The sequence below is a fragment of the Poromitra crassiceps genome (assembly GCF_964638095.1).
Source record: "Poromitra crassiceps genome assembly, chromosome: 2".
NCBI lineage: Eukaryota > Metazoa > Chordata > Actinopteri > Beryciformes > Melamphaidae > Poromitra > Poromitra crassiceps.
Genome location: NC_139624.1, coordinates 104694718 through 104717460, shown reverse-complemented (window position 1 = coordinate 104717460; position 22743 = coordinate 104694718). Strand labels below are relative to the sequence as shown.

Below are 22743 nucleotides of genomic sequence, written 5' to 3'. Positions count from 1 at the left end.
TCTTTGTGCCCATAGCTGAAATTTCAATTGAGCAAATGTCCTTGGTCTTTTGTATGCCTTTGTGATTCTGGCTATGACAGAAGAAAATAAAACTTTTACCACATAATGGACACCCATCACAAGTACAACCTTTTCCCACAATGCATCACAAATGTTCAAGGATTCCAGCAGCAACTCAATGGTTGCGGGAAGCAGAATATTGCGCTTCACTCACCTGACTGTGTGCTGCCGATGAAGCTGGTGAGGATGAGGAGGGAGCAGACAGCTGCCAGTGGCAGGAAACACAGTTTGCAACTAGCCATGGCTCCACGCTGTCTGAGTCTGAGTGAGGTGTCAGGTGAAGCTGTAGGAACTAGGAAGTGTGAGTCTGAGAGCAGTATGTGTGAGAGTGTGACAATGACAGTGTGCCACCAGGCCTTAAGTAGGCTAGGACACAGAAGGGGTTTCCCCGCTTGTGAAATATTTATGCCATGATTGACAGTTGAAGGGGCCAGTAAACTGAGGAAGGTGGGGCGACACATTGTGCACACATGTGCTGACATTGTTCAACTAAGTGTGTGTGTGTGTGTGTGTGTGTGTGTGTGTGTGTGTGTGTGTGTGTGTGTGTGTGTGTGTGTGTGTGTGTGTGTGTGTGTGTGTGCGTGTGCGTGCGTGCGCGTGCGTGCATACGTACGTGCGTGTGTGTGTGTGTGTGTGTGCGTGTGTGTGTGTGTGTGTGTGTGTGTGTGTTACAGATTGGTCCCAGATTGGTGGATATTCTTACAGTAACCTGACTTTTCCAGGTGTCAAGTTTAAAGTGTGTGTCTTCTTGTATGTTTTCTTGTAAAGGATATAAAGGCAAGGGAAATCCTACAAAAAGTGAGGGTTTAGTTAAGTGTTATGATTTGGTTTAAGGCTAAGATTTGGATTAGGGTTCAGGGTCTTGAATTTGATACGAGCCAGAATGGGAAGCCAATGTAGATTGCGTAGGAGGGGGGTGACATGGGAAAATTTATTTTGATTGAAAACCAGACGGGCTGCAGCATTTTGAATGAGTTGAAGTGGTTGGATAGCAGAGGCAGGGAGACCGGCAAGCAGAACGTTACAGTAGTCAAGGCGGGAAATGACAAGAGATTGAACCAGGAGTTGTGATGCTTCTATGGTGAGAAATGGGCGGATTTTTCAGATATTGTAGAGGGTAAACCGGCAGGAACGTGCCGTGGCAGCAATGAAAGGGGAGAAGGAGAGTTGATTATCGAGTATCACTCCGAGGTTCGATCTTGGCTGTTAGGGAGGGTGATACAATGGAGTTGTTGATGGTGATAGAGAGGTCGGTGAGAGGGGAGTCTTTAGCAGGGAGAAAGAGGAGTTCCATTTCATCTAAATTAAGTTTGAGGTGGTGAGCAGCCATCCAGCCCTCAATGTCTTTCAGACAGGCAGAGATGCGTGATTCAATTAGAGTGTCAACGGGGGGAAGGAAAGGTAAAGTTGGGTGTCGTCAGCATAGGACTGATAGGAGAAACCGTGGGATGAGATTACGTGACCAAGTGATTTCATGTAGAGAAGGAAGAGAAAAGGACCTAGAACAGAGCCCTGGGGGACACCAGCCATAGCTTACTGTATACCAGGGGAGGGCTCCCCAATTAGTTTTTCCCAAGGGCCAAATTATATTGAGCATGCCAAGCCAAGCGCCAAGGACCAAACGTCGATTTGGCACGATTTGAGCTACCAGTACCTGCATGTGCCACAAACGACGTCACAGTTGGAAACCTCAAACCTTAAATCCTGGCGCCATGGCTGTGTTGTTGTGAATCATACTATCTGAATAGAGCTTCTTACTTACATATCAGTATTCTACCAATAATGTTGTTCGTTGCTCATTGATTCAAGGTTTAAATAATGTTACTTTGTAGATGGACCTCCAGGGGCGGCTGATGCATTTCTGTCCAGGGGGCATAACAAAAGTAGGGCTATTTACTGTGTGGAGGCGACACATAGGCAGTGGAAAAGAAATCCATGAATGGGCAGAGCTGGTCAGTTGGAGCCGATGGCAGAGCTTGCAGGGAGCGGAAAGGGATTTTCTTCCGCTGCCGACCGTGCCTCTTGAGTTCCTGTTGCACCACATTGAAATGGGGCTGTTTATCCCCCTTGTTCCCCCTCATTGATTGATACAGTTGATCTCAGGGGCGGACTGGGATCATAATTCAGGCCAGGCATTAGATACCAAGCAGGCCAGGCCGATATGGGCCGATGCGCGCTTGAATAATGTGGGCCGTTTGAAGCCCAATTTGGATCGTTTGAAGCAAGATTTAGTGAATATAATGCTAACGCAAGGATATATGTTACCTATTTGTTCACTAATAGAAACATCAACATTGCCTAGATAACTGCAAGTATAATATGAAGAAGTAAAACCAAAAACATGCCTCTGTACAAATGCTACACAGCAAACTTTATTTAAGGAAGAGTGATCAGATCGTGCATACTGCGTTATTCTCCACAGGCTTAAGAAATACACGTCATAACAATAACAATAATAATAAACATTGACATATTCTCAGTTTCATTAAACATCTTCCTTTTTAAGCAAGCCCCTAACATTAAAGACAGTGTGTTCTGCTCAAGCCCCTACCTTTGTTTCTGAAAAATTAGGCCAACAATGGTTTTAGTCTCTATAGCCTATAGCCAAGTGTTGAGCAATGCAAAACTCAAGGCTCCAACACAAGAGTCCAGAAATGAATGAGTGACATCATTGTGGCTCTGTCCATATTTTCATACCGTCTATGGTTCCGAGTTTCTGAGTCCAATTTTACAATGAGATGCACCCACTTTAACCCTGAGGTGTAATTATTACTTCAGACTAACCAATAAGTAATAAAACCACTAGTAAACCAGTAGGCGGCACCTGGCCTGCTGTTCAGTGAGTGGCCTGACTCACTGGCGCCGGAACAAGGGGGACATGGGGACATTTTGTCCCCCTTAAAATTTGGTCCCCCTAATTTTTTAATCTGAGGGGGCAACTGCCCCTGTCGTTTAGAGCCCACTTTACACTGTTTACACAGCCTGTGATGCTTGTTAAAGCCGTGATCGTTGTGGGATTATTACACCTGAGACAGACAGACCCGGGGATCAAGTTACAGAGAGCCCACTTTACACTGTTTACACAGCCTGTGACACTTGTTAAAGCCGTGATCATTGTGGGATTATTACACCTGAGGGACAGACAGACCCGGACTCTGTACTGCACTCACTGTCATTGGCTGCTGCTATAATCGTATACGGTTATTGTTATTGTTATTTTTGTGTTGAGATGACAAGTTTTGCACTGTGTTTCGAAGTGATAATAATAATAATAATAATAATAAGTTCAGTGTTTCTGCCTGTGTTGCTGTCTGTTGTAGTGTAATTGTAAAATTAGCTAAAGGGAGAGCAGATCACCAAGTGAGTGAGAAAAGGAGAAAATACTGAATAATGACATCAGTATAATCCTAATGTTAATTTAAAATTAGATATTCCCCTAAAAATGGCTAAAAATCATCCAGACGTTCAAAAAAACGTCAATTTTTCTTGCCGGCACTCGCCGGCAAAAAAGAATTGGAAAAGAAAAATTGTCATTTTTTTTTTTTTTTTTTTTTTTTACAATTTTTTTTTTTTTGACAAAAAAAAATTAAAATGTCCCCCTAATTGCAAACTCGTTCCGGCGCCACTGACTGCGGGCACACACACCAAAAAAAAAAAAAAAAAATTGCAGGCCAGGCCAGGGCAGGCCACCGGGCATCGGCCTGAGGTGCCCGATTATGCAGTCCGCGCCTGGTTGATCTAACGTTAGCTATACTGTAGATGTACTGTAGTTGAGTACGCTCTGCCTCATCTCAAAGAGGTAGGTAAACAGAACTGCGTTTGTTTTCCGTCTACGTCCGAATCTGTGCAGCATGCAATAATGTTTAACATTAACACGGTAACTTCTGCTACTCTAAAGCCCCTTTTAGACTGGCCAAAAATCTCACTAATATCCACAAACTAGTGGCATTTTCTTCAGTCTAAAAGTTTCCAAGCCGCGCCATTTACACGATAGAGCGATCCTGCAAGTGAGGTGGCAAGTGGCAAGAGAATAGGCTTAGATAATGGTCTTACCTACATGTGTATGAGGAGGGATTGTGTTCACAACATGTACAACTAACGTTACTTGCTGGTCTGTCTAACCAGAGATATGATGCACTCAGACAGCCAGGATAGACTGAGCGCTTGTAATATACACCAGCATAGCTGAGCGCATGCTGAAACTGTCAAGAGTGGCTGGAGTAGGTGTTATGTGGGTTATGTGGGCATGTTATGTAATCGGTGTGTGCCTCACCACCTTGTAACACCGGTAACACCGGTAACACCTAATACCGCGGCAAGCCTACTATCCTGTCTAAAGTGTATGCTGAGGCTCTAGCTCAGGAAGCATTACCACCCACAATGACTCAGCCCAGGATTTCGGTCCTTCTGAAAAAAGACAAGGACCCATTGAATTGTGAGTCTTACAGGCCGATAAGTTTGTTGTGTTGTGACTACAAAATCCTTGCCAAGGTCCTGGCTGCCAGACTTGAGCCGGCAATGTGTACAATAATCCATCAAGACCAGACTGGTTTTATGACTGGACGCCAGCTATTTGGTAATGTACGCAGACTGTTTAATATATTGTAGCGTTCCTGGTATTTAAGAGGCAGAGGCTTCTTGCTGGTACAGGGTTCTTTATTCACAGTTAGTCATATCACAACTCTAGGCGGTTGCTACGCCATAGCTAGCTAGCTGCTTCTCCTTAGGCGGTCACCGGAGACTGACTCCACGCATGCTCTCCCCCCGGAAGCGTTCCCACCAACCTAGTGTTCCCCCTCGGTAACACTCCCACACATCAGTTCCCAGCTGCAATCTAGACACTTTTATTGCACACCACATTACATGTAATACCTGGATTACCTGGATCGCTACAATATTATATTCTCCCGGTAATGAGCAAACAGCGGAGGTTTTGATCTCCCTAGACCAGGAGTCTCAAACTCACGGCCCCCGGGCCAGACACGGCCCCTAAAACGATTTAATACGGCCCGCCAGTTGATATCAAGTTATAGTGAAATCAGGCCCGCACCTCCGCTCGTTGTAAAACACAGAGCGCGCTCCCGAGGCGCGTGGACGAGGTGCTGCCTTCATGCAGACGAGTTGCATTTCACACCAGCGTTGCTAGATAAATTTACATAGACGTGCAGTTCCTTGGGCTGTTTTGTGTGCATTTTGGCGGTTTTTGAACTCTTTATGCTGGAAACTGTCAGCAGTATCTGGCAACACTGCTTCACACTCCAGGGCAGCGGGATCATCACTGCATGTAAAATCCACCTCATTAGCAGGTGATTTGGTTCACCCGAGTGAAAGAAAAACATTTGCATGCTAAAATGTTGTCTTTTGTTGAGAAGTGAACATGTCACTGCCAAAAGGCAAAAGAAAGGTTGATGGCGAGCACAGACAGTTTCAGGAGAAGTGGGAGAGTGATTACTTTTTTCGTCGAGTTCAAAGGGAATGCCGCCTGCCTCATTTGCAAAGAGAAAATCGCCGTACTAAAAGAATATAACCTGAAGCGACATTATTCAACTAAACATGCAAAGCAGTAGCCTATGCAAAGTACCGGGAGATGAAAGGGACAAACCTGCTGCACAGCTAAAGAAAGAGCTGTCATTAGAGAGCCGCAGGGATGACGTATTTTTGTAGGCTGAATGCGGAAGTCCCGAACTTCCTGGTTCTTCACTGTTTCTGTCTATGGGATTTTTGAATGGGTTTTTGGCGTGATGCTTCAAATAATGTCTGTGGGCAACGCAAGTTTAATCAAACGCGAACCAAGGTTCAGCGGGATAATCTTCACACATGAGGACCACTTTCATGAGTTTTGTAGCGTAAATGCGAGCCCTAGAAGTAAAATGCTCGAGCTAAGCTAATCCAGAACTACACACTGTCGCATAGGCTTCACGTCACGTCAGCAGTCAACCTGGACTGTTGTTGGATGTGTGCACTGATTACCCCGGGCTGAACGGGGCTGAACCAGGTGAGGGAAAGAGAATTTCCGTGTTCGTCGTTTGAAGTGGTGACGTTATTGACGTATATATCCACATCGACTCAGCAGTGTAGTCTCATTTAGCCGTTTGCTAGCTAGCCGCCCGTTTAACGGCATGTAAATGCTTCAAAACTCATAAAAGTGGTCTTCATGTGTGAAGATGATGTTACTAAACACTGGTTCGCATTTGATTAAGCCAGCGTTGCCCAGAGAGATTATTAGAAGCATCGCGCCAAAAACCCTTTCAAAACTCCCATAGGCGAAAACTGTGAAGAACCAGGGCTGTTAGCATCGATGATTTCCGGACTCGTTACTGCGGCTCTCTATACAACAAAAGCTCTTCCAGAAGGGAGAAAGGAGGCTGGTGCAGCAGTTGAAGTAAGTTACGAGTGAGATGATCGCCAAAGCGGGGAAGCCGTTTACTGAAGGCACGTTGACGTTTCTAAAAGACTGCATGCTGCAGGTTGCAAATATCGTCTGTCCAGAAAAAAAAAGTCACTTAAAGGCCGGCTTTACTGATTTTCAACCAGATTTGTATCATTACAATGTCAGTAGTATGATTAAATGGGCAGCCTTTACCTCCCCTCACTAAACCCCTTTTGTATGCACTCTGTATCATTCACATTTTTAGTACACCGCTCTGACGCGTTTTACGTCACGACCGCGTCAGAGCGGTGTACCACACACTCTGAAGAGCTAGACCTTAAAACTACAACTCTTTTGTGTGTGTGCACTGTGCCGCCTCTAGGGGGCCTCCACGCACCTCCAGCTCTGAAATCAAAACATTCAGTCAGCCATCTTTTCTGCGCCTGCATAGCCTGCAAGCTAACTTAGCTCACCTTAGCTCAACCATGGCTGAAGGAAATATCTCAGATGAAATTTAAGAGTTTGATATGGATGAAGACGATTTTGAAAGTGTGCTAATAAACTCTGACATTCAGGGCTACTTAACGCCATATGAGCCAGACTACAGTGCAGAGGAATTGCGCTGTATGGAAGGAGAGGCAGTTGAGCAGGCCGCCGGAGACGAACCACAGCCCGGCCCCGAGGCTGCCCGTCCCAGGGACAAATTCTGCATTGTGCCGCTGCCACAAATGTGCTCCGATGGATCGCTCTGCTACAGCGAGAGGCCAATTTCTTCTTGAAGAAGTCGCTGAATATGCCGAGGAACGAAAGGGATGTGTAATGTTTTGGACCATGGATCATTGGGGTTTAGAAACTTTTGTGAGGAGACGGAAAATAAACTAGAAGAGCCAGCAGCATCGAGTGAGTACTGTAATAGCAGAATGCGTAAATATTACTCTACTGTTTTGGTCTTATAGTGGCATCTGGGAATAAATTAAATAATTATGTGATTATGTTTTTCATAGCGATACAACGATACGTGTAACAATACGTTACTATACTGTTTTGGTGTCTGTGTAAAGTTAGTCCTGATAGCTAGTAGAGTATGATGATAACCAATCGTTTTTTGCATAATAATATTTAGCAGAACATTTGTATGTAAGTCAAACGTTACACTGAAAATAGTCTTGCTGTTCTAATACTGTTTTTTCTTTGTTTGTTTTTGTTTGTTTGATGACAGTGTCGTGATGTCCTGATAGCCTATCGACATTTCCTCCAGTGGGGACTACAGTGCGAGAGAGGGAGGCATCGTCGTATTGTTTTGCCAGCGTGTTGTGCAGGCGATCCATGTACCCTTCACCTGATAAACAATACCGTGGCTTCCAGCAAACAATCCATGGCATAGAGAACATTTTCGAAATCTTAGAATTAGCTAGACATACATTTTTCATTTTCTGTAGGCTACATCTTATTATTCTATTTTGCATAGTGTTTATATATTGTCAGAACCTGTATTAAAATTTAAAATATATGTTGCTTTGGTTATTTGCCACTATAATCAGTCATGCCGGTATGGGGTTGTACAAGCTCTAGCGAATAGGTTGATATTTACATTAGATGCAGTAGATTCTTTGAGGTCTTTGAGCAGTTATTGCTGGCATCTATCATTTCTGCACCTGCCTCAATACTACTGTGTTAACCAAAGAAACATGAACTTTTTACTGTTGTAAAAACAAAGTATAAACACATGGGATGCAGAGCTGTTGATTTTCATACCAACCTATAAAATGTCTTCATTTATGCCAGTAGAAATCACACATCAGTTTGTCATATAAATCCTACTGCATTTTCTAAGACAGTAGGCTATATGGTTCTCAAACTTTTCATGTCAAGGACCCCTAAACTCTGCCAAATTAGACCACTGACCCTCATTTGATAATATTATGTTCCAGAGCACCACATCTGATAAGATTTTTGCTTTAGATGTTTTATTACAGAAACCCATGACCAAGCCAGGTCCAAGCTAATGGAGGCCTATGCTAATGCTAGCTACCTAGCGTTAAGCTAGCCGTAGCGCTAATTCTTTTGGAAAAAAATGTGAAATAAACGCTTTGCCCGTTTCCTCTGCTTCTCTCCTCTTCTTCGACATGCACGCGCTAACTACACATTTAACCCTTGCCATTATCGTTTGATGAACAAACAAAGTAAAGTTGAGTAATAGCAAGATTGCGTGAATAATGTTTTAGCCTGCAGGGCCTGCTTGCTTCTTCTTCTATTGTTTTATGGCGGTAGGCAAACAACTTTTTGTGCATTACCGCCACCTACTGGAGTTAGATGTCTTCATAGTGGAAGGGCCTGCCTGCGGGCTGGGCAGTAGAAGGCCACGAGCCCAGTGCATTGTGGGAAGTGGAGTATTTCTGCCCCTTCGCACCCGCCCCTCCCCTCCCACCCCCACCCCACCCCACAGAGTGCATTTTCTTTGATTTCTCTGGCTAGCAACCATCAATTCAAAAAATTTCAACGGATTCCAACTCCATAGGTGCGTTACATTTAATAGATCTTCATATTCACCACGGAAAAGCCATCCTTTAAGCAACATCAGCCTTTCAGCCAACACAGCGGCAGAGCGGATTACTGAGCTGTCAAGTGACATTTATGATCAGTTCTAATTCTAGCTAGTTCCAAGGGACAGTTGAAAATTAACACAACCTAATTTAATAATGTGCATTGTCCCTAAAAGAAAACAAAGTCCCTCAAATAAATAAATAAATTGTTAATGTATGTTAGAGAATGAAATTCCACAGCCAAAAGGTAAACAGTGAACCACTTGAAGGAAACCAGTCGAAATGAAATGATGGAGCCAGGAGTCAGAAGAAGTCGTCTGATATGATGTATTTGATATAGATCCTGGCCAAGAGCAAGAGATGCACTCTTGGCCAAGAGATGCACTGTTGTATATTCACGAATGGATACACAGGCTTACATACATTGAACAGAAAGTCAAAGATACTTATAGGACACACATCAGATTACATGTCGACGCACACTTGAACTACTCTGAAAACATTCCTCACAGTCACAACAACCATCTTGTTGTCCCCGCTAGTTTACGCTTGCTAACGAATGTTGCTAACCTTAGTTGATATTGCTAGCCTTGCTCCATTGCTCTCACAGTGCATATGTTACAGGTCCCAAGTGGGAGACCATGTAGACAGAAGGGATTGATTCTGTTAAAACAGATGAAAGAAATGGACACTGGAACGTTAGTTGTGTATCCATACGTTTCTCATGGCAGAATTAAAGTTTCCAAGTTATAGTCTTTTGTCTCTTTTTTCATTGTTTCTCAATGTCTCTTATGTTTTCTTTAAAGTCCCTGGAAACCAAAATCCACAAAAACGTTCTAACTATGTTATTTAGGGTCTTATGTTAGTAATTGTGTGCCTCAGAAATTATGATACATGATTACTTTCAACCCAAAGCCTTAAAATCTACACTTTTCTACAAGGTCTGGATTTCCACTTCCTCATTGAAGAGAGCAGTGCGCGAGGTGCTAAAATGCAGGAGCTTATGACGTCATAAGCTCTATATAACCTGTACACGCGCGCAATCCGCCCTTCTCCTTTTGTCCGTTCTTATAAAAACCTTCTTGCCCCCACACCGCTCGCTCAGTGTCTGTCTGTCTCCCTCCCACTCTGTGTGCTGTGTGTCGAGCGCTATGCTGCCTGCTCTCTCTCTCTCTCTCTCTCTCTCTCTCTCTCTCGGGACTAGTGAGAGAGAGAGAGAGAGAGCAGGCAGCATAGCGCTCGACACACAGCCTGGTGACGCGAGGTTACTCACACACACACACACACACACACACACAGTAGCACTGTGCACTCGCAGCGGCAGAGCAGAGATCTCTTCCTCTCAGTACGCTATGCGCGGAGCAACGCGCGAACACACACACACACACACACACACACTCACCCCATCTCTCTTTCCTTCGCTCTCTCTCCTTCTCTCCCTCTCTCTCCGAGAGAGGTCTCCTCCGAGAGAGAGAGAGAGAGAAATTTCCCTGCTGCAGACGGGACACGCCCACACAGTCCGTGGGAGAAAATACACTCTAAAAACGAATTGATTCTCATGACTTTTGCCATGACTGTCAAACCTAAATTTATATACTTTGCGGCGTTCATCATCGTTCATATTTGGCTGGTGGCTTATTAACATAGGGTCCTGTGATGTGATGAACTCAAAATGCTAAATAATAAAGAAATATTTCTGGTTTCCAGGGACTTTAAGAATATTTTTACACTAGTCATTTGACCTCTGGGTCAAACTTGTTACAGCACAGTAACAGTAGCTACTACTTGAGGGTATGTTGGTCCTAATTATTACTTATTTTAACTGATTCTCTTTTCCAGAGTGACTTTCCACTTACGGGACACTGTCCAGTAGGGGTGGGAATCGCCGAGTAACTCACGATACGATATGGTACGATACTTGGCCCTCGACAACGATATTATCACGATATTGACATGAAATTGACATGAAACATACAAAAAATGCATACTGCATTAACTGCAATGCATAGTATATCATGAAACAATAAAATTACATAAAAAGTGCATATTGCAATGCTGCAGTGCCTCTTGAACACACTGACTGGCTGCAACTTGTCCAACTTACTCCACATATGAAGTTAAAATGTTTAATGGAAATTAAAATCTTTAAAGGTTTGGGTTTTCTGGGTTCTCTCCGCTGTCCGCCATGATGAGATTTTCTTTTCTCTTCTGCTGTCTTTTTCTTCTACACTTTCCCGCTGGGGTCATCCCTATGTTCCCCGGGTCCTATGTTCCCCGTTTTTAACACTCTCCGTAACATTTGGGGTGTCTATCCGCTATGCCGACCACCCGCAATGCCAACCTTAGGTTTAGGCGTGAGGGGTGGGAGAGGTTAGGTTTTGGGTTAGGGTCTGGGGGAGGTTAGGAAGGGTTCTATGTTCCCCGGTCCCACAAAAACGGGGAACATAGGACCCGGGGAATATAGGACCCGGGGAACATAGGTACGCTCCCTTCCCGCTCACTCACATTACCCTCATTCATTGATCAGCATCCCCACGTGGTGTCATGAAGTAGTGACTCTGTTTATCAAATGGCTGCGGGGAATCAGTTTCAAGATCCTGCATTTTAATAAAATATCAATACTTTTGGCGCCAGTGTATCGATAACGTATCGCAGGTGGAAATATCACGATACTGTGAGTATCGATATTTTGTCCCACCCCTACTGTCCAGCTAGGCCCTAGTTCCTCATTGCGCGGCTCGCGAGGCTCACCTTTTAAAGTCTCATTTTGACATCCTCAAGTGGCTCAGAAGAGAAGGTACCGTAAATTCCGGACTATAAGGCGCACCGGTATATAAGCCGCAGCAGCAAAATTGACTGTTTTTTACATATATAAGCCGCACCGGACTATAAGGCGCGGGTGTTTTGATGTTTAATTACCATATGTAAGGGTTCGTGCACAGAGAGGAATGTCGGGAAAGAGATGGCTGTTTGGGGAAGCTCCCATTTATTAACATTTCAACAAAATCAGCATTACGGTAGGCTACTATAAGAAGCTCCCATTTATTAACATTTCAACAAAATAAATATAAAAAATAAAACAATAATAATAATAATAAAACAATCCTCAAAAGGATAATGTGCTGTAAACAATAAAACAATCCTCAAAACGATAATGTGCTGTAAACAATAAAACAATTCTCAAAAGGTGAAGGTAAGGTGCAGTAAACAAATTAACTGGAAAACAATAATATAACAATCCTCAAAAGGATAAGGTGCTGCTGTCAACAATCAAACCAGGTACCGTAATCATTGTCTTCATCTTTTAGGGACTGTTCGTTATTTATGAGAGGGGGGGGTATGGTGCAGGGGCGACTTTGTTTTCGTTTTGTTCCTTCACCCTCCCCAGATCTATAAATATTTTCCCATGTCCCTCCCTGAGTGACTGGAGATAAATGCATCACCCTCCCTCCACCATAAATAACCACACTTTATCATATTCACACCAAAGGTAGTAGCCTACTGAAGAACGCTACGTTTGATAGCGCCCGACATCGGGGGGGAGAGGGGGCGGGGGGCATATAACGTTAATAGTACCCAGCCCAATATGGCCTCATCTCCTAGTTATAAAGCCTACAGTAGCCTAGCCAACTGCATATGTGTCAACAATTCCAGCTCTGAAACAATATAGGCTAAAGCGATGATAAACGTTTCCAGTCAATGCACCAAGCAAACTGCAGGACCAAAACAACCTATTCTGCACACACACACACACACACACACACACACACACACACACACACACAAAACATACCGACACGTGCATATTAATGACCGTTCTCCCAAATGTACTGAATAGGCCTGTACACAGTGCATACTGTAGGAGCAGCGTCCACAATATTGGCACGGCGGCCATATAACACTTACCATTTGATGGTCGCATGACAACGAAATCCCTGGAGTTGGGGGGAAAGTATAGGTTTTCTGTACCAAATCCTGGTGTACGTTTTTCATCTTGAAGGATAAATCCTCACTTTCAGTTTCTGTGTTGTTTTTTCCCGCTATCTTGTATTTGGTACCACCAGCTAGCAATCTGCCGCTGCCTCTGGTGGCCCGCAATCGCATTTTGAGCGGCAGAGCGGCGGTGGCATTCCTTCAGCGGCCATCCAGCGGCCCACTGGAGGAACGCCGCTACCTTCACTCTGGCGAAATGCCGCTGGAGGGCTAGCAGCGGCAGGCCATCGGCAAGCCGCCAAGAATTTTCCCTCTCTGAGTACCACATCAGCGCTGGAGGGGCGCTGGTGTCTGGCTGTCGGCAGATAGGCCCACCCCATCCATTAAACTGCATTCATAAGCATTATGAAACTATAGCTCTAATTTGAAACGATGGGCTAAGTTCTGTTCTATTTTGTTTGAAAGAGACTATTTAATGGATTTCTGTTTTTATTATGCTAGACAAAGGCAAAAATACCTTCACAGCATTCAAAAATGAACTTAGCAAGATTTTCCAAATCACTAAATGGATGAAAAACACAAATTCCCAAAGATTATACATTGTATTTGAGAAGTTTATTGTAGCCTATTTAACCTCTGTAGTAGCCTAATTGTTTTGTCCCTGCAATACTCTGTCTCTTTTTCTCTCATTTACTTTTTATTTCTGTTGTTCTCTCGAATTTTTATATTTACAGTCTTTGAATTAAAAAACATTTATTTATTTATTTATTTATTTATTTATTTATTTATTTATTTATTTATTTATTTATTTATTTATTCATGTCCGAGTGAAATGTTATTTGCTCTCTCTTGTGATTATGAATGGACTAAAGACACCTCACATTAGGATAGTGGACAAACATTTCTAATCACCTGTGTTGGAATGTTATTTGAATACCAGAAATCAAGTCAATAGCTTATAAATTCACCTCCTTGAATAGTTCATGCCTGAGTCGTAAACCAGAGCAAATTAAAATACAACTGGATGGATGTTGGACTTTGAATGGTTTTGCAATCAGGGTGCGAACTACGGGGGAGCTGGGGGGGGCTTTGGCTCCCCTTAAAGAAATAGTAGACCCCCTGAAAACATGACTTGTGAAATTTGGGGGGGTCTCTAAATTATTGACTAATATATATTACCCCATGTATTTTCTATTTCTTTTTCTGTACCTTCATAGTGAATAATGCCTAAAATTACGCTATTTCAATCGTATGATTCAGAGTGTGCTCAATCACTGTCAAATTCACTGTAAGCCCCTATACCGACATGCATGTTATTCTTATCATCACCACATCGAAGCGTGACGGCGCAGGTGCAAATCAAACGTCACTCACGCGGGCAGGTCAGATTTAAAACAACAGCAAGATGTCAAAAAGAAAACAAGGCAGATTGACAAACTTTACATTCACGAAGAAATGGAAGCAGCCGTCAGTTGAACAGCAACAAGTCGCTTCTACTTCAAACGCAGATGTGGAAAAAGTGACGACGACGTGAAGCTGGAATACCTCCGAGTCCTCCCGCATATGGAGGACTGTTTGTGAGATGGAATGCGTCAGGAACTTCACAGTGAGTGGGACATGTGCGTTATGGAGTGGATAAAAGTGTTGGGCAGAGATATCATGTTCTTGTGGATGCAGTGTATATGGAGAGCAGTGCGCCCGTTTCGCCTTTCTGTGCTCTCTCACCCTCCCTCCCTCTCTGTGTGCGCAGCGCGCTTTTCTCTCTTGGAGAGAAAAGTGGAACACGACAAGAGCTGTATCCGTGTCTTTGAGCGTGCTGATAAACTATAGAATAGAGATCTTACTGTGGTTTTTGCTTTTTAGAGCGTGGAGGATGTGGTCTGGTCATTGGGCTACCCGGCTACTGCTTATGTGATACTGTAGCCTGTATCGGATGTGCTGCTGCCTGAATCAGACTGTGAACATTGAAGGGAGGCAGTCCTTTCTGAGGCACGCACAAGCAGCTGTCCGCACCGGGTCGCGCGCACGTCCGGTTGCACCCCCCCCCCCCCACCGGTGAAAAAGTGTGCTCCCCCGAAAGTCACAGTATAGTTCGCACACTGTTTGCAATAACCAAGCAAAGTGGTGTATAGCTTATAAGTGCAGTGGTTCTCAAACTTTTTCAGGTCAAGGACCCCTAAACTGACACAAATTAGACGGAGCCTCATTTGATAAGATTTTGTCCCAGGGTCTCAGCTTTTGTGACAACCCTCCCACTGTGTGGTCGTCACACGTTTCACTGTTTTATTACATAAAGTGTATGAAATTCATGATCAAAATACATTCAAGATTCAAGATTTTTATTGTCACTCCGTAGTACAAGTATCACGTGTGAAGTTCTTGTGCTGTGAACTCCGTTTACAACATAGTACAAATATAACGGGGCATATGAGTGCAAAAACAACAAAAGACACAACAAGCAATAAGGCAGTAGAGTGATAAGACAAGTCAGAGACAGTGGCATATTCACTGCACATAGGTGCACATGTCATGTGCATACTTGGACGTACATGCATTCTGTCATTGTGTTACTTATCATTGGAATTATTGTAAAAATGATTTTTTTGCTGGGGGCCCTGGAAGCCCCTCAAGGACCCCTGGGGGTCCCTGGACCCCACTTTGAGAACCTCTGCTTATAGTGCATACCATACATTTGGTCAGCTCTAACTTACACTTCTCCTGTGAGCCCACAGCTCAATGTTAATGTCTTGCATAGATAAACCCTCCCCCACCCCCACAGCCATTGTTTCCGTTCCGCCCCTGGCCGGCACTTTGGCTGGAAACCTGCCCAGGGCACAGACACAGTTGAAACTTAACTTGCTCACCCAGAATCCAGAGTTTGGCTGCGTGATCCTAGTGCGAGGAAGGATCTATCAAATTAAAAGGTTTGTGTACACTTTTAGACCTACATTGTTTAGTCCCATACGGGCGAACTATCATTGTCTGTGTAACGTTAGCTAATACCTAATATCAAGTAGCCTTTATTGTCCCTCCTTTTTATCCCTTCCCTCCTAAGGCAAGTTAGCTAGCGTTAGCTGGTTTGGTTAACGTAGCTATTATTTCACCTAAGGGCTTGTGCGGGCTTAACGTTAGTTTTAAAGACACATTAAAGTCTCTTATAGCATATGAAACTAATGTTAGATGTGTTGGCTGTTTTGCGAGGGAGCTCTGCGTTATGTTATTATTTTGTTACCAGTAAGTAGTCAAACCATTGTTTCTCTGTTAGCTAACGCTAGTTAGCCTGGCTATGCCAGGCCTACTGCTGCTTATACGGCTAGCCAATATTTGCTTGGCATAGCTGTAGGGCTTGTGCGGGCTTAACGTTAGTTTTAAAGACACATTAAAGTCTCTTATCCACCTTATTTTTGAATGCCCCACTGTAAAAAAGAATCGTGGGTACAAGGTCCGGTTTAACGTGACTCATTGTTGTCGCTTGCCATTTCCTTTGTTATACTCTGGCTGCAGACCCGAATTATAAACCGGAAGCTGGAGTCCGTTATAAAAGTTATAAATATAGTCACGTTATAAACAACTAACCAATGCTGGAGGTCCGTATGGAAACTCGAAATGTGTGTTACTCGAAATGGTTAAAAGTTAAATCAATTTGGTGGCGTTTTACTGCCATGTAACATAGCTAGCTAGCCGCTAACATGCCTGACATATACGGCTAGCCAATATTTGCTTGGCATAGCTGTAAGCTAACGTTAGTTAGCCTGGGTGGCAAATCCGTGTATGTTGTGTTCTTTCGTTTTTCCGTTTCAAAACCAAATCGGAAAAACCAAATAACGGTTTCGTTTTTTTCTTTTTCCGTTTTGAAACCAAAACGGAAAAACGGAAAATCCAAAAACGAAAAAACAGGAGGGTTTTCTGTTTTAAAACTAAACGGGAAAAGGGGAAAATCAAGTTTTATTTGTTTTGTTTTGTTTCTGTGATATTTGGATATTTTTGGAAACCCCCGTGAATGCTGGGAAAACGAGGAGAGGAGAGGAGGATGCGTGACATTTCCGCGGAAGTTTGAGTCTCAGAAAACAGGAAGAGAGGAGTATGGTCTGAAGTTTGCTTGTTACTTTTTGACAACTTATTGCAGTTATGACCGCACTTGAACCTTATCATAACTTGATCCACGAACTGTTTGAAAGTGGACAAACATACTCCGAGATCAGTGCCGCTCTGCAGCGTTTTGGTGCTCCGCGCTGCTCAGGTTAGTAACGTTATTTCGTTATTTTTTATGTTGTTTGTCGTTTTTATGTTGTCCTCTCCATGTGGCCATGCTTTCAAACTTATATCAGCTAAAACAGATGTTTAGGTAACGTTACATTAACGTTAGCTTGCAAGCTAACGTTAGCTTTCAGCTGTTTGAGGCAAACCTGCCGCTCATGTTGTGGTGTTGTACAGTATAACGTAGCGACTAGCTAGCTTGTCTGTCTGACCGTCTGCATGTCTCTTTGTCTGTCAATCTGTCTCACTGTCTGTCTACCTGACTGTCAGTCAGCAGATAGACAGACAGTGAGACAGACAGTCAGTAGCCTACATCAGTCAGTGACTAACTGACTTTCTGACTCTGTCTGCACGACTGTCTGTCTCACTGTCTACCTGACTGTCTGTCTACCTGACTGACTGTCTACCTGACTGTCTCACTGTCTACCTGACTGTATGTCTGTCTGTCTGTCTACCTGACTGACTGTCACTCAGCGTCTCTCTGACTGACTGTGTGTTTCGCCTGTCTACCTCACTGACTGATGTCTGTCTGCCACTGACTGTCTGCCTGACTGTCACACTGGATGTTATGTAATTTAGTGTATAGCTTTCCATTGTTGCTTTGAATTTGACATTAGGCCAGGCATGACAATAGAGGCCTCTTTTAGGTCTGTGACCTCTGACCCCTTTTGTTTTTGCCCATAGTCTTCTGCACGGCGCAGCCACAGTCTTCATCACCAGTGTCAGGCCCAGTCTCCTGAAAGGTTCCGCCTGTGTCATTGGTGTCCGGGCCATCGTCCAGGGTTGCTCCACCCTTCGGCCCAGCCTCCTGGACACCCTCTACACCTGTTGTGCCTGTTCGTCGCTGCCCAGGCCACATCACCTGCTCACTTCCTGCATGGGGCGACTACTTAATTTGAACTATACCTCAACATCCTGGACTCAATCTCCCAGAATCTTTCACACCATCACCTCTCACTCACCTCATTAGTGCCCACGATCAGGATTTGATTACCCCACCTTCATAGCCTGGGTAAACCCAGCCTCCACATGACCTCTATCATCTATCATACTATCAGCACCGAAGAAATGTACACTACAGGCATAGCCTGTGACGTCACGTTGATGGCTGGGTTTACCCAGGCTACCACCTTCATCCTGCCTTTTATAAATGGTTATACTTGCAACCAGGGTCTAAGCTGATATATTTCATACATCTTTGTACCAGCTAACATCCATGCCTCTACATACATGCAATATTATTAGTCTAAAGTTTAGACTTAGACTACCAACCAGCAAATATCTACAAATAAAAGCTGAGAGGACTATCAGCATATCAACTTCTTGGTTTAACAGTCTACATATAAAATTGTATTTTTTTTTCTTTTACCAAAAAGTCGTTCTACTCTTACAGGCAGGGCTATGTCAAACATGGACCATAGACAAGTAGCTAGTGCCAAGTACTGTAGCTTAAAAAAATGACCAGCAGGTCAATTCACACTCTTACATAAAGGTGGCTATGTGATAGACCAGTGGTTCTGACCCTTTTGCTTTCAAGGACCCCTATGAGGACCACAATGGAATAAGCCTTTGGGCTTTATTGTGTTTTCATCCTCAGCGATTCTTTTATTTTAAATTTCTCTTCTATGTTAGTGTGTTGGCAAGATGTGCCCTTTTTAATCACCAAATAAAACCATACCATAATTTAGTCCCCAAATTAGGGCCACTGACCCATTTGATTGGGGGGGACTCTCACACACAAATCTGAGAACATTGTTATTATGTAATTTTGTCCAGAACTCCATAACTGTCTGCATTGTAGAGAGAGATATGAGGACCGCAATGGAAACAAGCCAGTGCTTGAAATAGCCAGGCTTTATTGTGTTTTTATCCTTGGTGATTGTCTGTACCCTGTATCTTTGTTGACATGTCACCAAAATAAATCAATCAATCAATCAAGATATGACAGATTTGCTGGTGCCTCTGTGTGTACAAAAACAAAGCTTTGAAAGAGCCACAATCCAAGTCCCTTTCCTCCCATTATTTTATTAGATTTGTATTTATTTATTTTAAGTAGCCGCATGTGGCTCTAGAGCCTCGGGTTGAGTATCACTGATCTAGAGAATGAGTGATATTGTACCAGCCTTAAGCTATACTCTGTATTCCTCCGCTTGCAAGCTATAATATATTCATCTGAGACCAACCTCTGACTCCAGAATCTTTATTCAAGTATTTTACATCATGCAGTGTCAACTTTTGACCATTAAAGCTGTTTGGCATATCATCATGTCTACTAAAATGTACTGACTGCATTTGTAGTCAATTCTAAATACTTGAGGGGAAAGGGTGGGCATTGGACCTTTGTAGACCATATTACAGTAGCTATCATTTAGCACAATTTTATCTGTAGCTGATATCCATCCATACCTTAATTGCCTGGAGAGTTTGGTCTTCACCTGCTTTATTTGTAAAGGATCTTAAGTGTATGATTTGGTGCTGTATAAATACAATTGCCTCACCTATATTTTTTTAATTCAGCAAATCAATAATCAGCTGTGTTCAAAATCAAATTTAGTATCCATTTTGTCTGTTTAAACAATTGACACATATTCAAATAGTATTTGTAATTTACTTTGAACAAACATATCTAATACATGTGGCAATGCATATTTTGAACAAGCATATACATGCGGCAATAATACATATTAGGAAATGTAAACCTTTTAAATAAAAATAAATTAAAAAAGACCAAACTGTCTTGTCTTATCCGAACTCTGCATCATCTATTCAAATTGCTCCTGCCAGAACTACCTTTTGTATAATAATCAATTGACCGATGACCAAAAGGGTGGACAGGGTGGAGTGACCTGACACGGCCTAGAGTGTGTTCTATTGAGTGTGATCAATAGAACACATGATAAAAAATAGATTAACAGAACCTTTAAAGGAACACTGCAAAGGATGAAGGTGGGGCATAGATTGAGGTGGGGTAATTCAATCCTGATTGTGGGTACTAATGACGTGTGTAACTGGCAATGGTGAGAAGTGATGTGAAAGATTCTCTGAGATTGAGTCCAGGACGTTTAGCTTGGGTTTTTGAACAGCTGCCGCTTCAAATGGTACATTTATTTGAAACAGATACACAAATCACAAGCTGGTCTAGTTAAGTGTCAGTTGATGTATAGTTCAAATTAAGTAGTCGCCCCATGGAGGAAGTGAGCAGGTGATGTGGCCTGGGCAGCGACGAACAGGCAGGTGTAGAGGGTGTCCAGGAGGCTGGGCCGAAGGGTGGAGCAACCCTGGACGATGGCCCCAATGACACAGGTGGAACCTTTCAGGAGACTGGGCCTGACACTGGTGATGAAGACTGCCGCTGGGCCGTGCAGAAGACTATGGGCAAAAACAAAAGGGGTCAGAGGTCACAGACCTAAAAGAGGCCTCTATTGTCATGGCTGGCCTAATGTCAAATTCAAAGCAACAATGGAAAGCTATACACTAAATTACATAACATCCAGTGTGACAGTCAGGCAGACAGTCAGTGGCAGACAGACATCAGTCAGTGAGGTAGACAGGCGAAACACACAGTCAGTCAGAGAGACGCTGACTGACAGTCAGTCAGGTAGACAGACAGTCAGGTAGACAGTGAGACAGACAGTCGTGCAGACAGTCAGAAAGTCAGTTAGTCACTGACTGATGTAGGCTACTGACTGTCTGTCTCACTGTCTGTCTATCTGCTGACTGACAGTCAGGTAGACAGACAGTGAGACAGATTGACAGACAAAGAGACAGGCAGACGGTCAGACAGACAACCTAGCTAGTCGCTACGTTATACTGTACAACACCACAACATGAGCGGCAGGTTTGCCTCAAATATAACAGCTGAAAGCTAACGTTAGCTTGCAAGCTAACGTTAATGTAACGTTACCTAAACATCTGTTTTAGCTGATATAAGTTTGAAAGCATGGCCACATGGAGAGGACAACATAAAAACGACAAACAACATAAAAAATAACGAAATAACGTTACTAACCTGAGCAGCGCGGAGCACCAAAACGCTGCAGAGCGGCACTGATCTCGGAGTATGTTTGTCCACTGTCAAACAGTTCGTGGATCAAGTTATGATAAGGTTTAAGTGCGGCCATAACTGCAATAAGTTGTCAAAACGTAACAAGCAAACTTCAGACCATACAACTCCTCTCTTCCTGTTTTCTGAGACTGAAACTTCCGCGGAAATGTCGCGCATGCGCCTCCTCTCCTCTCCTCGTTTTCCCAGCATTCACGGGGGTTTCCAAAAATATCAAAATATCACAGAAACAAAACAACAAAACACATCTTGATTTTCCCCTTTTCCCGTTTAGTTTTAAAACAGAAAAACCTCCTGTTTTTTCGTTTTTTGATTTTCCGTTTTTCCGTTTTTGTTTTAAAACGGAAAAAGAAAAAAACGAAACCGTTATTTGGTTTTTCCGATTTGGTTTTGAAACGGAAAAACGAAAGAACACAACATACACGGATTGTGGCAGGGCATACACTTTGTAATTTATAATATGGGAGAACGGTTTGCGGGCCGGTGTTTATTATGTTGAAACCGACGGTGCGGAATCAACGTTGTGGTCGCACACAGTACATGGCGGACTGTTAGCTGTTGCGTTAGCTCAGCCAGCGGTGTTAAGCTTGTTGTGACATCACCGCATTCAAAGCACTTTATCCTCCAAGAGCTGGCGTAGTCCATATAAAAACCCATGCTTTACCCAAATTAAAACGTCCAGGTTTTGTTTTGGTCGGTGGCTCCAATAAACAATGTTAAATTGTTAAATATTGACCACAAGTGCACTAGTTGTTATTTTAGGGCTGATCATTCATGATATTTGATGATTCTTCATCTTTTCTGTTTTTGTTTGTTTGTAGGTTGAATCAGCGGTACAGGCGATTCACCAGGGCCGACGCGAGCTGTCAGAGGAGGCCTGCCGCTCCTACACCCGCAAACGCCGAGTCCTCATCCCCGAGGACCTGAAGCACGTCATCGTGGACGACCAGCATGGCATGCTGTACTGCTACGTGCCCATGGTGGCCTGCACCAACTGGAAGAGAGTGCTCATGGTCCTGACGGGCGTCCGGGATCCGCTGGCCATTCCCGCCAACGAGACGCTGGAGCAGGACTCCCGCTACGTACTGCAGCTGGCCGGGGTGGAGGGGCAGGTCGCCATCCCGGCCTCCTCCAAGAGCACCAGGACTACGGTTGACATGGCAGCCCAGTTCTTCCACAACATCAGCCCCTTCTACCAGAAGAAGCTGTTCAACCTCTACCGCATGGACTTCATGCTCTTCAACTACTCCATGCCAGCCTACCTCAAGTTTAGTTGAGGCTGGGACTTCACTCATCCACAGACTCATGCTTGAACTCTCTGATCCTGATCTTTACATGGACTCCATTATGTCACTTTCAAGGTCTGTTACTTTGCACTTTAATGCAAATTAATTTGAAAATTGCCTTTCTGTCTTGCCGATATTTTGTATTGCTGCGCTGCATACTGCACAAAAACAAATTCCTCATTTGTAACATGTTCATTATGGCTATTAAGTAAGCTTGAATCTTGAGACTAT

At 43.6% G+C, this 22743-nt stretch overlaps 1 protein-coding gene across 1 annotated transcript in view; it reads left to right on the top strand.

Moving 5' to 3' along the window:
• LOC310771178 (toll-like receptor 13) overlaps nucleotides 1-22503 on the top strand; it is a gene marked incomplete at its 3' end in the record, with an annotated part of 36493 nt that extends 13990 nt beyond the window's left edge. The window contains exons 4-5 of the mRNA XM_083631886.1: nucleotides 17848-17884; nucleotides 22048-22503. Coding sequence (XP_083488012.1) covers nucleotides 17848-17884; nucleotides 22048-22503 — 493 coding nt within the window. The remainder of the gene's footprint in view (nucleotides 1-17847; nucleotides 17885-22047) is intronic.
• Nucleotides 22504-22743: the final 240 nt, after the last annotated feature.